At 43.9% G+C, this 13,007-nt stretch overlaps 1 protein-coding gene across 17 annotated transcripts in view; it reads right to left on the reverse strand.

Moving 5' to 3' along the window:
• The window catches only part of TRDN (triadin), a 313,306-nt gene that overhangs the window by 193,683 nt on the left and 106,616 nt on the right, over positions 1-13,007 (reverse strand). For all 17 annotated transcript variants that reach the window (XM_089777236.1, XM_089777234.1, XM_075924089.2 and 14 more), the window contains exons 7-8: positions 5,765-5,824; positions 580-639 (exon numbers count right to left, since the gene is read on the reverse strand). In XM_089777236.1, coding sequence (XP_089633362.1) covers positions 580-639; positions 5,765-5,824 — 120 coding nt within the window. The remainder of the gene's footprint in view (positions 1-579; positions 640-5,764; positions 5,825-13,007) is intronic.

Consider the following 13,007-nt stretch of genomic DNA (forward strand, 5'->3'; position numbering starts at 1 on the left):
AGATTATCTCAGGCTGACTTCTTTTTAGAGTGAAACCTGTCCTCCCCCCCAAAAAAAGGTAGAGGTGAAATAAAAGAGTATTTCGTTTTCAAAAGTCATGCCCAAACCAAAGATGTGAGTCTAATAAATGCCACATTCACTGCTGGTGAAACATGATAACCCTTGCCCAGCTTTGTTTATGTGTTCAAATTATTTCAGACAATAACTGCTTTGTCATTAGCACATCCATAGCTGGTTGCCCTTCAACCTTTAAAACTGAAAATCTGTGAAATCACTGAAATCTAATTATACTGGAAGGTAAAACTAAATAATCCAGATGTACAAATGTCTTCCCAATCATCTCAGTTAAATTCTTTTTCTGACAGTCATTGAAGGGCTAATGCGGGGGGAAGGTGGGGGTTAGCCTTCACCATGCCCCTTCTGCCCAAGGAATCTGCTCCTTCCAGGGGGACCCAGAGAGAGCACCTCCCAGGGTCTGGTGAGGTTTCTCTCAGGTTTAAAGGACCTGTGCAAGGGAGTAGATAATCAGGCCCAGTGCACCTTGAAAAGTATTGACAGCTCCTGAAGAGAAATAATTACCTATGGGTTTTTCTTTCTTTTCAGGTTTTTCTGGTCTTTCAGGTTTGTCTTTGTGCATCACTGTGAAGAAATAAACATTTACATTTTAATGTCAGCTCTCACAAATTCAGAAATTAAAATAATTCTGCCAAGATACAATAAAATACAAAACCAAACACGGGCTCTGATCTGCTAATTTTTACCATACCTCTATGAATACTCTCTCAGAAAACTGCTAAACACAGGACTCAAACTCACATTAGACTGGTGGTGTGTGGCTTCAATGACCATAGCATGTCACGTTAGCCCACTACTTATTCTGGTGGAAGACTGCCTGCAAAAGTGCAGGTGACTTTCTATGATGTACCAGCTCAGCTCAAGCCACAGGGTAGAGCCAACTTTTTTCTTGACGTAACTTTTAAAATATTCCTCCCTTAAAGGGGCAGCAGATTCTGAACACTAGGGCTATGTACAGACAGCAGCACTATTTTGGGATACTAGAAGTATCCTGAACTAGCTATACTGCATCTTTAAACTCACCTGTTATTTCAAAATATATTTCGAAATAACCGGCTTGCTACTCTGGTGTCCCTGTAACCCTTGTTCCATGAGGGTTAAAGAATTATTGGAATAACACTTTATTTCAAAATTTGGTACTGTGTCGACAGAGCCAAAATTTGAAATAAGCTATTTCTAATTTATCTCAAAATAAGCTGCGCAATTTGTGTAGCGCAAATTGTGTAGCTTATTTTGAAGTAAGAGTGCAGTGTAGACACACACTAGTTCAGATCAATGATATCAGTCTAAGCAAGACCAGGGTAATAATAATGCACTCATACATGAAGTTCACAGCAATAATTATACACACACACAATGTGCACAAAAATAAGTACTTAATATTTTGGAAATACTGTACATGATTTTTTTAAGCTAGCTATTTCTCACAAACCCCTTGCTCACATGACCTCAAACTAGGACCACTAATGCTACTTAGGATCTCTATGTGGCATAGTATTTCTCAAGACAATTTGAGTAAGCATATGGGTTTTAGAGCACTTAAAAAAGTCAGATGTTAAATAGCAACCTAATTTCAAATTTAACTCTAGGGGAGCTACCACCCTATTGTGAAATAGTTCCTTTGTCAGACAAAAGGAAATATTTGAGGTCTGTTAGAGAATATTAATTCCACATCTAACAGCAGACTAAAATGAGAAATCAGGGTGTATTGAACCTCTTACTTCCTTGAACAATAGGGTGGTTGCTGCAGAATACAGGAGAATGTGAACTCCTGCTCTAACTAAATGACAAAACATTTATGTGGGTGGCTAATAATTTTCCACGTCTATTCTATCTTTCCCCCTTCCCCTCATTAAACAATTTCTTAATCTTCATAATGAAAGATGATTAGATATTAGAACAGAATATTGTGTATTCACTGCAGGTTCAAACTTTGCAAAACAAATGTATTTAAATGTATAATCTAGAACACAGTGGAACTCACAGGGATCTCAGATATGCCACAGTGACACTGTTTAGAGTGAAGTATACTGGCAGTTCAGAATTGTTTGAATGTATAGAAATGTGAAAACAGCAATTTTAATAACAGTGAACCTGCATTTAGAGAGAAGTTCTTCATTAGAAAACAACAGAATGACTTCACAGTAAATATGTGGCATAGTTATCACTATAGCTAGCTAGCTTGCCTATTTGTTTGGGTCTAAATTTTAATTTGAACTACGTGTGCAGGAAAGTAAGGAGTAAGAATCCCCCTTGTACTGCTGTGTGAGTTACTGATCCCATGTGTCTGGCTGCCCAGCATCCACTCACCTGCTGATCATTAATTTCATTTGGTGAGCCTTATGTTATGAGAAGGGGAAAATACAACCCTTCCTTATTTATTTATTTTATCCTCACTAGCCATGATTATAAAGACCTCTATGATATCTGCCCTGTCAATCATTAATCTCTTTTCATACAGAAACTGTTCCATTATCCCTATCTACTCTTTTGCACTTTTCAGAACCTTTTCCAGTTCCAATATACCTTTTTCCTTTCTTAGTTATTCCCAGCATTCTATTCACTTTTCTGACTACTGCTGCTCATTGAGTGGATGTTCCCAGAGGACTATCCACAATGGCTCCAAGATCACTTTTGTGAGTGGTAACAGCTACTTTAAATCCCTTCAGTAGGACTTAACTAACTCATTTGCAAATGTTGCTATCATATTTTTATCCCTTTTTTCCAGATTATTTATGAATATTGAATATGACTATTCCCAGTATAGACCCCAGAACGGGATCACTATTTACCTATGATCATTCTGAAAACTAACCATTTATTTCTAACTTTCATTTTCTATCTTTTAACCACTTACTGACCATTAAAAGACTGTTCTTATTTTGTGTAAGAGCCTTTGGTGAGGGACCTTGACAAAGGCTTTCTAGAAATCTAAGTATACTATATCTAAAGGATCCCTCTTGCCCATGTGCCTGTTAACTCTCTTTAAGAATTCTAATAGTTTGGTGAGGCATGATTTTCCTGCACACAAAAAAAACATGTTGACTCTTCCCCAGCAAATCATATTCATCTGTATGTCTGATAATTCTGGGTATGTCTACACTACCCCGCTAGTTCGAACTAGCGGGGTAATGTAGGCATACCGCAATTGCAAATGAAGCCTGGGTTTTGAATTTCCCAGGCTTCATTTGCATAAGCGGGGCGCCGCCATTTTTAAATCCCCGCTTGTTCGAACCCCGTGCCACGTGGCTACACACGGCACGAACTAGGTAGTTCGAACTAGGAAGCCTAGTTCGAACTACCTAGTTCGTGCCGCGTGTAGCCACGCGGCACGGGGTTTGAACGAGCGGGGATTTAAAAATGGCGGCGCCCCACTTATGCAAATGAAGCCCGGGAAATTCAAATCTCGGGCTTCATTTGCAATTGCGGTATGCCTACATTACCCCGCTAGTTCGAACTAGCGAGGTAGTGTAGACATACCCTCTGTTACCACAGTCTCAACCAATTTGTCTAGTACTGAAATTAGGATTACTGTCCTGTAATTACCATGATCACCTCCATATGCTTTTTAAACTATCCTCCAGTCATCTAGTACAGAAGCTGATTTAAATGATAAATTGCATACCAGTTAGTAGTTCTGCAATTTCATATTTGAGTTACCTCAGAACTCTTGGGTGAATATCATCTGGTCCTGATAATTTATTACTGTTTAATTTATCAAAATATTTCAAATCCTTCTCTATTGATACCTCAGTCTAGGATAGTTCCTCCTTTTTATCACTTAAAAGGAACAGCTCAGATTAGGGAATCTCCAGCATATCTTCAGTCATGAAAACAGATGCAAATAATTTATTTAGTTTCTCTGCAATGGCCTTAGTGTCCTTGAGTGATCCTTTAGCATGTGGATCATCCAGGGACCCTACTGATTGTTTAGGAGGCTTCCTACTGCTGATGTACTTATAAAAAATGTTTGCTACTACTTTTGGAGTCTTTGACTAGCTGTTCTTTAAATTCTCTTTTGGCTGTCCTAATTACATTTTTACACTTCATTTGCCAGAGTTTAGGCTCCTTTTTTTCCTCACTAGGATACAACTTCCTTTTTTTTTAAGGATGCCTTTTTTACTTTTGCTGCTTCTTTTACTTTGTTGCTTAGCCATAGTGCCACTTTTTTGGTCCTCTATGATTTTTAATTGGGGATATACACATTAAATTAAGTTGAACTTCTATCATCGTGTCTTTAAAAAGTGTCCATGCATTTTGCAAAGATTTCACTTTTGGCACTGTATCTTTTAATTTCTTTTTAACTAACTTCCTTATTTCTGGTTAGCACCCCTTTCAGGAAATAAATGCTTTGATGGGTTGCAGTAGTGGTTTCTCCACCATAGGGATATTACATTTAATTCTATTTTGGTCACTATTATTAAGGGTCCAGCTGTATTGACCTGTTGGACCAGATTCTGTGCTCCATTTAGAACTAAATGAAGAATTATCTTTCCTCTTTTGAGTTCCAGGATAGGCTGCACCAAGAAACAGTCTTTTAAAACATCAAGAAATTTTTTCTCTCCATCTCCGTCCTAAAGTGACATGTACCCAATCAATACTGAGATAATTGAAATCCCTGTTATTGCTCAGTTTTTATTTTAATAGTCTCTCTAATCTCCCTGACCATTTCACAGTTGCTATCACCATCCTGGACAGATAGCATATATGTGCTAGTATTTACCATATATTTGAGAGTGTCTGTCTGTCTGTCTGTCTAAGAACTCCTTCTAAACGGTAAGAGCTCGGAGCACCAAATTTGGCATACAGCTTCCTCTTATCATAACTTAAAGCAAAGATGAGGATTTGGTTGTGCCAGGAAAATGGGATGTGCCTGGGATGGGATTGCTTTTCATAAAACAGAAAGGGAGGGCTCTGCAATATAATGAATGCATTGGGCAGAGGGGATATGAAATGGAAAGCAGGGATAGTTATACTGTATAATGACCACAGGGAGCAGCAAATGGCCAGAGATGGGGCCCAGGACAGTAGTTTGCTGCATCCCTCACTCTGGGTGGGGAGTGCGGGGTGCAGATGAACCAGGACCTGCTGCAGTCTGGGGGCAGCATCCCTTCCCCACCGGTACTGACTTTGGAGCAGCAGTGGCCATGGAGAGGCACTTCTTACCCCAAGCTGCTTCAGTAAGAGGGCTGGGGTAGTCCTCTGTCCCTGGCAGCTTGCATACTTAAGCCCTTATCCCCAGCCCCAAACCAGAACAGTGGTTCACATAATGAAAAAAATACTTGTGTTAAGGACCTGAGCAATGCCAGATAAATCTTCTAGTAATCTATAAGTTTAAAATACAACATAAAGCATCCAACAGTCCACCGGTGTTCATATCACACTCCTTACCCCTAGTAGGCCTGGGAGGGTAAAGCTCATGACACAATGAGTGGAACAGGTTCAGTGATGAATCCTAATTGCATGCCACTTGAGCCATGTTGCACATGTGCTAAGAAGAACTTAGCCTTTAAGTCAAATAAAACCATACAGGTAACGGATACACCCCAAAGTCCTTTAAAATCTCCCCTCTCCCAGTGATCATCTTTCATTACACTTCCTCCCTCCATGAAAACTGAAGGTCAACAGATGAGGCTATTCTGGACAGAAGAGGGGTGGGATGAATGCATTTCAAGCATGGGACACCTACCTTTTGGTTGTTCTTTCCGTTCAATCTTTTCTTGTTTTTCAGGTTTGTCTTTGTGAATTACTAGAAATACATAATAGTGGCATAGTCATCACTGTTACATCCTCCACAAACCTAGCGATTCTTTTAAAAAAGTATTTGCAAGATAACAGTAATGGAGTTCAGTTCTGAATCACAGATGCTAGATTCTGATGTGTAGCAGCAATCTTCTTTACATTTTCCCATTTAATTCCATGTACACCAGAAATATAAATATTTTTTCTAACAACTGAGCCTGTTAATGCTTGTGAAGATTGCTGTATCGTGTATCTGCACTGTAGCTGAGCATTCAGACACTTTTACTCTCATTTGTAAGATCTGTTTTTGACCTATTACATAAGCAGGCTGCTCTCTGATCCTAATGTGGGAAACTATTTTCCACTCTTTGACAGCAGCACTTTCTATTCTTAACAGAAAATGGCTCACACAAGCTGTTTTTTATTTTTGGATGTTACTTCAACCAAAAAGATGGATTAGCAAGGGTATATGTCTCTAACAAGAACACAACATCAGAAAAATAGCTGTTCAAATAGCTGCCTTCAGCAGAGAAATTTGATCTCCATAGGTAGCCAGCTGCTCACCTACATTCTTGCTTAAGAGTTTGGCTATCCCAGTATCCCATTTCATAAAGAAGTGAACGTAAAGATGCTCACCACCACAACAGACACCCATGAAAGAGCAAGGTGGTAGTCTTCCATGGAAAAAGAAAGAGAGATTTTCTATCCTCACCTCAATTTTCTTGCAAAAACTAAAACACAGTCATGCCAGGTGGATGACTGTCACAGTTGCATGCATGTATATCAACGTGTCTTCCCTGATCAACTCATAATTATTTTAGCACTTTTTTACTTTATCAGAAGAGTTATGAAAAACTACAAATGATGTGATTTTTTTTGTTTAAATATTTCTTCCTAAAATTATGAATGTATGTATGTCATTGAACCAAATGTTTGGTGTAAATGTTATCTAATTACATTATTTCCTTGTGAGAAAAAAATGTTAGCACAATAAAATTTCAATCACAGCAAGCAAGTGATTTTTATTACCACCTCCTAAATGTAATTGGAAGAGGTATAGAGGCTTGTACTTTTCAGAACCCCCTAGAGTTTTTGGATACCCAATTTACATTACAATGAACGGAAGCTGAGAATGGGATCTACATGGGGATTTCGGTGTTGTGATGTAGAGCGTCACAGTGCCTAACTTTTAGGTGACCAGAGAAATCACAGGAACCCACAAAGCCAAGTTAGGCCCCTAGCTTCCCTACACAATGAATGGGGAAAGAAAGGTGCCTTAGAATAAGATCCAAAATAAGCCCCGCACAATAGACGTACCTAAGCAAACCAATGGGAGCAGAGGATGCGTACTAAGTCCTACTTTGCTTAATGAGGAGGAACCACTTGGACTTAGGCAATGCAGGAGCCTCTTGCAGGAACGAGGACTGGTGGTGATGTTGGTGCAGCTGTTACCATCCACCTTATAACTTTTAGCACCATGGCTAGAGCATTTGCTTGGGCTGTGGAAGCTCCACGCTCTATGCCTTCATCTGACAGAATGGGGAGACCCCTGTTTAAATCCTAAGGAGAGTTATCTAAGCACTGAGCTATGAGGGAACTCTACAGCAGACTGTCTCAATCTCTTGGGCTGAAGCTGTTCTCCTGCGGACTTAGGTAAATAATTAAAGATATAGGAGCAGGAGGCTGGACCCTGGGTCTTCCACCTCGCAGGCGGATGGTTAACCCTTGAGTCATGTGATTACAAGAGAAAGAATGACTCTGTAGTCCAGTGGTTAGAGGAAAAGCTTCCACAGGGGATATGGAGTGATTCCCTAGATCAGACTATCCAGTAGTGCACTGGTTAGATCACTCTCCTGAGATGCAGAAAGTGAACCCAGATTTGCCACATCCCAAACAAGTACAGATTGGACCTCCCCGGTCTAGCACCCTTGGAACCTGACTGGTCCTGAATGATGGATTTTGCCAGACCAGAGGATGTCATTTCTGGCCTCCTGTGACGGGGCGGCCCCGCCCCACATTCAAGCCCAGGGAAACCACCTGGTGCTGGGGGCGGAGAGAGCCACACCCTCACAGCCCTACTGGGCATGCTTCGAGGGGAGCAGAGATATAAAAGGCTGCTGGCCTGCTCAGAAGGGGCAGACCGTGGCTGGAGCTAGCGACCAACTGTCGGAGAGGGAGTCACCAGGACCACTGAACACGCTGCTGCCAGGCCCCAGCCGGGCTTGGCCCCAACGCCGGAGCCGCCGGCCGACCCCCCGTGACCCAGGCACCGGACCGGACACGGCCAACCCCGACGCCGACTGGGGAAGTGCCGCTACAGCCACCCAACCAACGCCGACAGGTGGGACCGCGGCGGGCCGGGGGCTGGGGGTAGGAAGCGACCCAGGGCAGGGAGCTGGAAAAGCCCCTGAGGGCTCAGCACATTGCAGGGAGGAGCCCCCATCGAGCCAGTGGTGGGAGCCACCCGCCGCTCATAGAGCCCTGGGTTGGGGCCCGGTGGAGAGGGAGGGCCTGGGCCCCCCTACCCCTGCTGCCCAAGACCCTGGCGAGTGGGGATAAAGAACTTTGGGACTAGGCATCTGGGCCTGCGTGTTGAGGATTAGGCCGTGAAGCCATATTTCCACTACTGCAGGGGCAGCGAACTTTGGGACTAGGCAAGTGGGCCATATTACCTCTAAAAAGGGGCATCACGCTTCGGGCCAAGGCCCAAGCGGGTTGGATGAAGCCCCTGATGAGGGCGGCAACCCCAGTCGTGGGGGGGGCCCCTAACACCTCCCTACTAGGCCCTCCACCGCCAGCCTCATGGCCAGTCCCCCCCTCTCACTGGCCCCCGCTGCCCTGTTAACCTCCGCTGTCCTGCTGGGCAGCCCGGCTGCCTACACTCAAACTGGGCTCCCACTGCAGCATCCAGCAGTCTCACCACCTCCACCGGGCTCTCAGTGCAGCATCTGGCAGCCCTGCCACCTCCATGCCCCTATTTCTATTGCCATGCCAGGAAGCCCTGCTGCCCTACTAAGCAGCCCCACTACCATGTGCCCTGCCCTGTTGGGCTGCCACTGCTCTGCCCTGCTGGGAAGCCCTACGGCCATGCATTAGGCTCTCGTTCTTCTTTCAGCCTGCAGGGCTCCCAGACGTTAGCTCTATACTGGGACTCTCTGGTCCTTCCAGACCACAGATGTTGCCAGACCTGAAAGGCCCGGTTGAGAGATTTTCAACCTGTACTCTACCCACTCCTGCCTGATGCTGAATGGGGCCCTATCCATTAGGGCACAGCTACCAAATTGAGCTCTGTATGTGACATGGGCAGACTTCCTCTATCTGAGGAGGAATCACTCTGGGTATGTCTACACTACCCCGCTAGTGCGAACTAGCAGGGTAATGTATGCATACCGAACGTGCAAATGAAGCCCGGGATTTGAATTTCCCGGGCTTTATTTGCATAAGCCGGCCGGCGCCATTTTTAAATGCCGGCTTGTTCGAACCCCGTGCCGCGCGGCTACACGCGGCACGGGCTAGATAGTTCGGACTAGCAAGCCATTCCGAACTATCTGTACACCTCGTTCCACGAGCTTAGGTGAGAAGATGTTCATCCAGACACCTAAAAGGAGACATCAGGGCACAAGCCTGGAGGCAGAAACAGGTGTTTTGTGAATGTTTACCCTAAAAACGCAGGTGCCCAATAAGTTTAGATGTTTACTGAGTTTGGCAAGAGTTCTGTGGAATGCAGTGGGAACCAAGGCTGACAGCTGAGTCCCAGTTTAGAGGGTTTAGGCACTAAAGTACCTTGATGGATCAGAGACAGGGTGTCCAAATCCCTTACGTGGCTTTGAAACCCACAAAAGTGGGGTTCTCTCATGGGCTTTGGTGATCCAGTGTCTGTTTTAGGATGTTCAGTTGTGTAACAAGGAAAAGTAAGGGAGTGTACCCCGTTGCCAAGTTTAGGTCACTTATTTTTGGCAGGAGTAAGGCTGTTGAAGCAGTAACAGCACCTGCATGGTGGTTGCAAATTTAAGTTGGGTGTAAAACCTTTCATGTTATGCTGCCAGGTTTTGAAAGTCCAAGCAATTCTGCGAGTGACAGCTTTCCTGCTGTAATGCATGAGGGATTTTTTTCATTTGATGACACTCCGTGTAAATGCTAGAAAGACTATCTGAACCATGCAGAACAGGGTGATGACAGAGACCATGTGTTTCTTTAGCCATCAATGAAAAGGCTGCACATGACCAATTAAGACTACTTACAGTGTCATACATATGTATAGGAGACAAATCATCCTTCATAAAAACCTAATTTTATTCCATTTCTCCACAGCCCATCTCCCTATTTCATATTTTGGCATCAGAGACCAAATGCCCACTTTAAGGTCCTTTTGTACTACCGGAGCTGTATGAAGTGACCTCCATGTGAATGAAAAGTATGTGTGCTTCTATAGGCCATAAGGTAAATGCAGGGAGCACACACAAATTGGCTCCTTTTGTGAGGGATTAAAAGGAGTTTGATGATGCTGGGCATATAGCCTGGAATGTGGATAAGCTATTTGGAAGGCTGGCATAAGCATAAAACATCTTTTTCTTACAAGTTATAAGCTGAAGCAGTGATCTAATTAGCCTGAGTCCTATCCTGCATATTGGTCTCACAGTAGCCTCAAAATATGCTAGTCTCAGATTGTAGCATTTAGCACTACCTCATACAGAGACGGTCAGAACTATGACTTCTGGCAATAAGCGTATATGGAAAGGGCAGGTGTTGCCAAAATTAAAGCGATCACATTCACAGCTATGGAGAACAGACATTTTTGATTCCTCAGTCACAATAAAGTTTGGCAGCTCTGAGACCTTTGAAAGATCACATTTTTATAAATTAAACTAACTAAAATTAACACATTTCTTTTTCCAGAATTTCACCTTCAACTTTAGAAGGGTGCCTTGAAGTCATAGCATGTACTTCAATTTCTACAAACGTAGAGGCCTGGATAGATAGGTCCCACAGTTTTTCACCACTAGCAGGAGTCACACTGGAATAATATGATCATCTTTCTCTTGTTAGAGTGTTTAAATCATTCACTTAATAGTGCTCTCAGTCTCAGCCTGACTAGGGCTGGGCAAGTCTCAAAGCCAACATTGAGTCTTTGGATGGCAATGCAGTTGTGCTATTCAGAGACACATCTGGATTTATATACAACACTTCTGTATATAAAATTGGGAAATGCCAGTTTTAAGTTTGTCTGTGGAACATTATTTGGTTCATAGGGCTAGGCATTACGATATAGTCCAGGAACTTACGTGTTGTGATATATAACAATAGAAAATGACTAGACTTCACAAAGCCTGAGTTAGGTGTCCAGGTAATGAGGAATACTAGACACTTAACAACTTGATCCACCTGCGTACTAGGCAGCTTCATGCCAAAGCTAGACAACAGCAGATGCCAATGAAAGGAGTGTGTCCTAAACCCTGCCAGAAACACCAGAGGGACAAGGTGGCAATGGTGCTACTGCTCCTCTTCAATGGTTATAGCACTCAGATGAGATGGTGCAAAATCTAGTTTCAATTCCTTTTATGTCTGATGGGGGAGGTGTAGCCAGACACAACACCCCATCTTGTTTTTCCACGAGCCCCATCTTGTTTTTCCCCCCCCCCAGAGAGCAAGAGAAAGGCAGTCAGCCTTTGATGCCCTGGGAACGCAGGTGTGGTGCCTGTCCCTTATTCTACCATAAACAGAAACCAGACAGTAAATGGGCTAGCTGACGACTGGGAGGCCTCCCGTCGCCGTGATGGCTAGTATCAGTAATTGACACGCCTGCACTGTCTCGGGAGAGGAATCTTCGCCCATCACATACCAGAGGTGCCCATTGTCTGCATCTTCCCAGGTGTGAATTATGCTTTGCACCCTTCGTGGGAAACTTGGCATTCAAAGCCATTTTTCCTGATTGGCCACTTAAGACCAGGAAGAAGCCCATGTGACCCAAGGGGTATAAAGAGGGTTGAGTTGCCCACCCAATTTGAGCTCCAATCACCTACACCTGCTGGCAGGTATTGATTGTCTCCCGAGGTCCGTGGGACGCCCAACCTCGCCCTACTTCTTCCCGAGGGATTGAGAGAAAGACGCTGGCCACGCCAAGTCTGGAACGCAGGGGTGAGAATTGTACCTGCAATGTGTTTTTCTTTATGTGTACACTCTAATTATCTCTCTGTTGTAAGTTAGTTACTTTATTATAGTTTTCTTAAAGTCAAACTGCTTCATTTCTATTGTAAATCACCTTTGGTAAGGTGATTTTGCTATAAACTTTGGGAACAAGTGGGGTGCCCTCATTCACTTATAAAATATATATATATCTATATACACTGAACCAAGTTTCTTTATTTCTTTTCTCTTTCTTTCTCCTATAAATAAGCCAGTGCGTGTCAAGCTTCTGACTTGAACCCGTGCTGCTGTACCCGAACCGAACACAAACAAAAGAACTTCAGCCGGTCATAAAGGGACAGATATAGGGAGAGCTTGGGCGTTTGAATTTGTGTCACACCCAGGTGGCAAAATTCAGTTGGGGCGCTTCTCAGTCTCCCCGAGGCTGCCCGCTGTGAAGGAATTATGAAATTCTAGCAGCTGAAATCTGAAGCGTAATAAGCTCTCCCTGTACACTTATTGGGGCGCCTTTCAACCTCTTCCAGGTTGCCCACTGCAAGGGACCCCCGGTCTCAGCAGTTAAAGTCTTAGGCGTATAGCACACACATAGTATAGGAAGAGCTTGGGCGTTTGAATTTGTGTCACACCCAGGTGGCAAAATTCAGTTGGGGCGCTTCTCAGTCTCCCCGAGGCTGCCCGCTGCGAAGGAATTATGAAATTCTAGCAGCTAAAATCTGAAGCGTAATAAGCTCTTCCTGTACACACTGGGGCGTCTGTTAGCCTGTTTGGCTACCCTCTGCGACGGGACCTCGGTCCTAGCAGTAAAGTCACGGACGTTAAACTACTTTTCAGGGTGCCCTCCAGCCTCCTAGGCTGCCCGCTGCAACGAGACTCTGTGTCTCAGCAGTTGAAGACTTGGGTGTAACACACACGCACACACTGCCCTGACCGTCGGCTGACAGGAGGGAGTGAAGAAGGATTTAAATAAGGGTCAGCCACTTCTCAAACACATGTCCTAACCACTGGGCTATGGGGCAGTCTCATGTAAGAGTCTCTCGATCTCTCCT

This window comes from Pelodiscus sinensis, chromosome 3 (genome assembly GCF_052426305.1).
Source record: "Pelodiscus sinensis isolate ZL-2025 chromosome 3, ASM5242630v1, whole genome shotgun sequence".
NCBI classification, from domain to species: Eukaryota; Metazoa; Chordata; order Testudines; family Trionychidae; genus Pelodiscus; species Pelodiscus sinensis.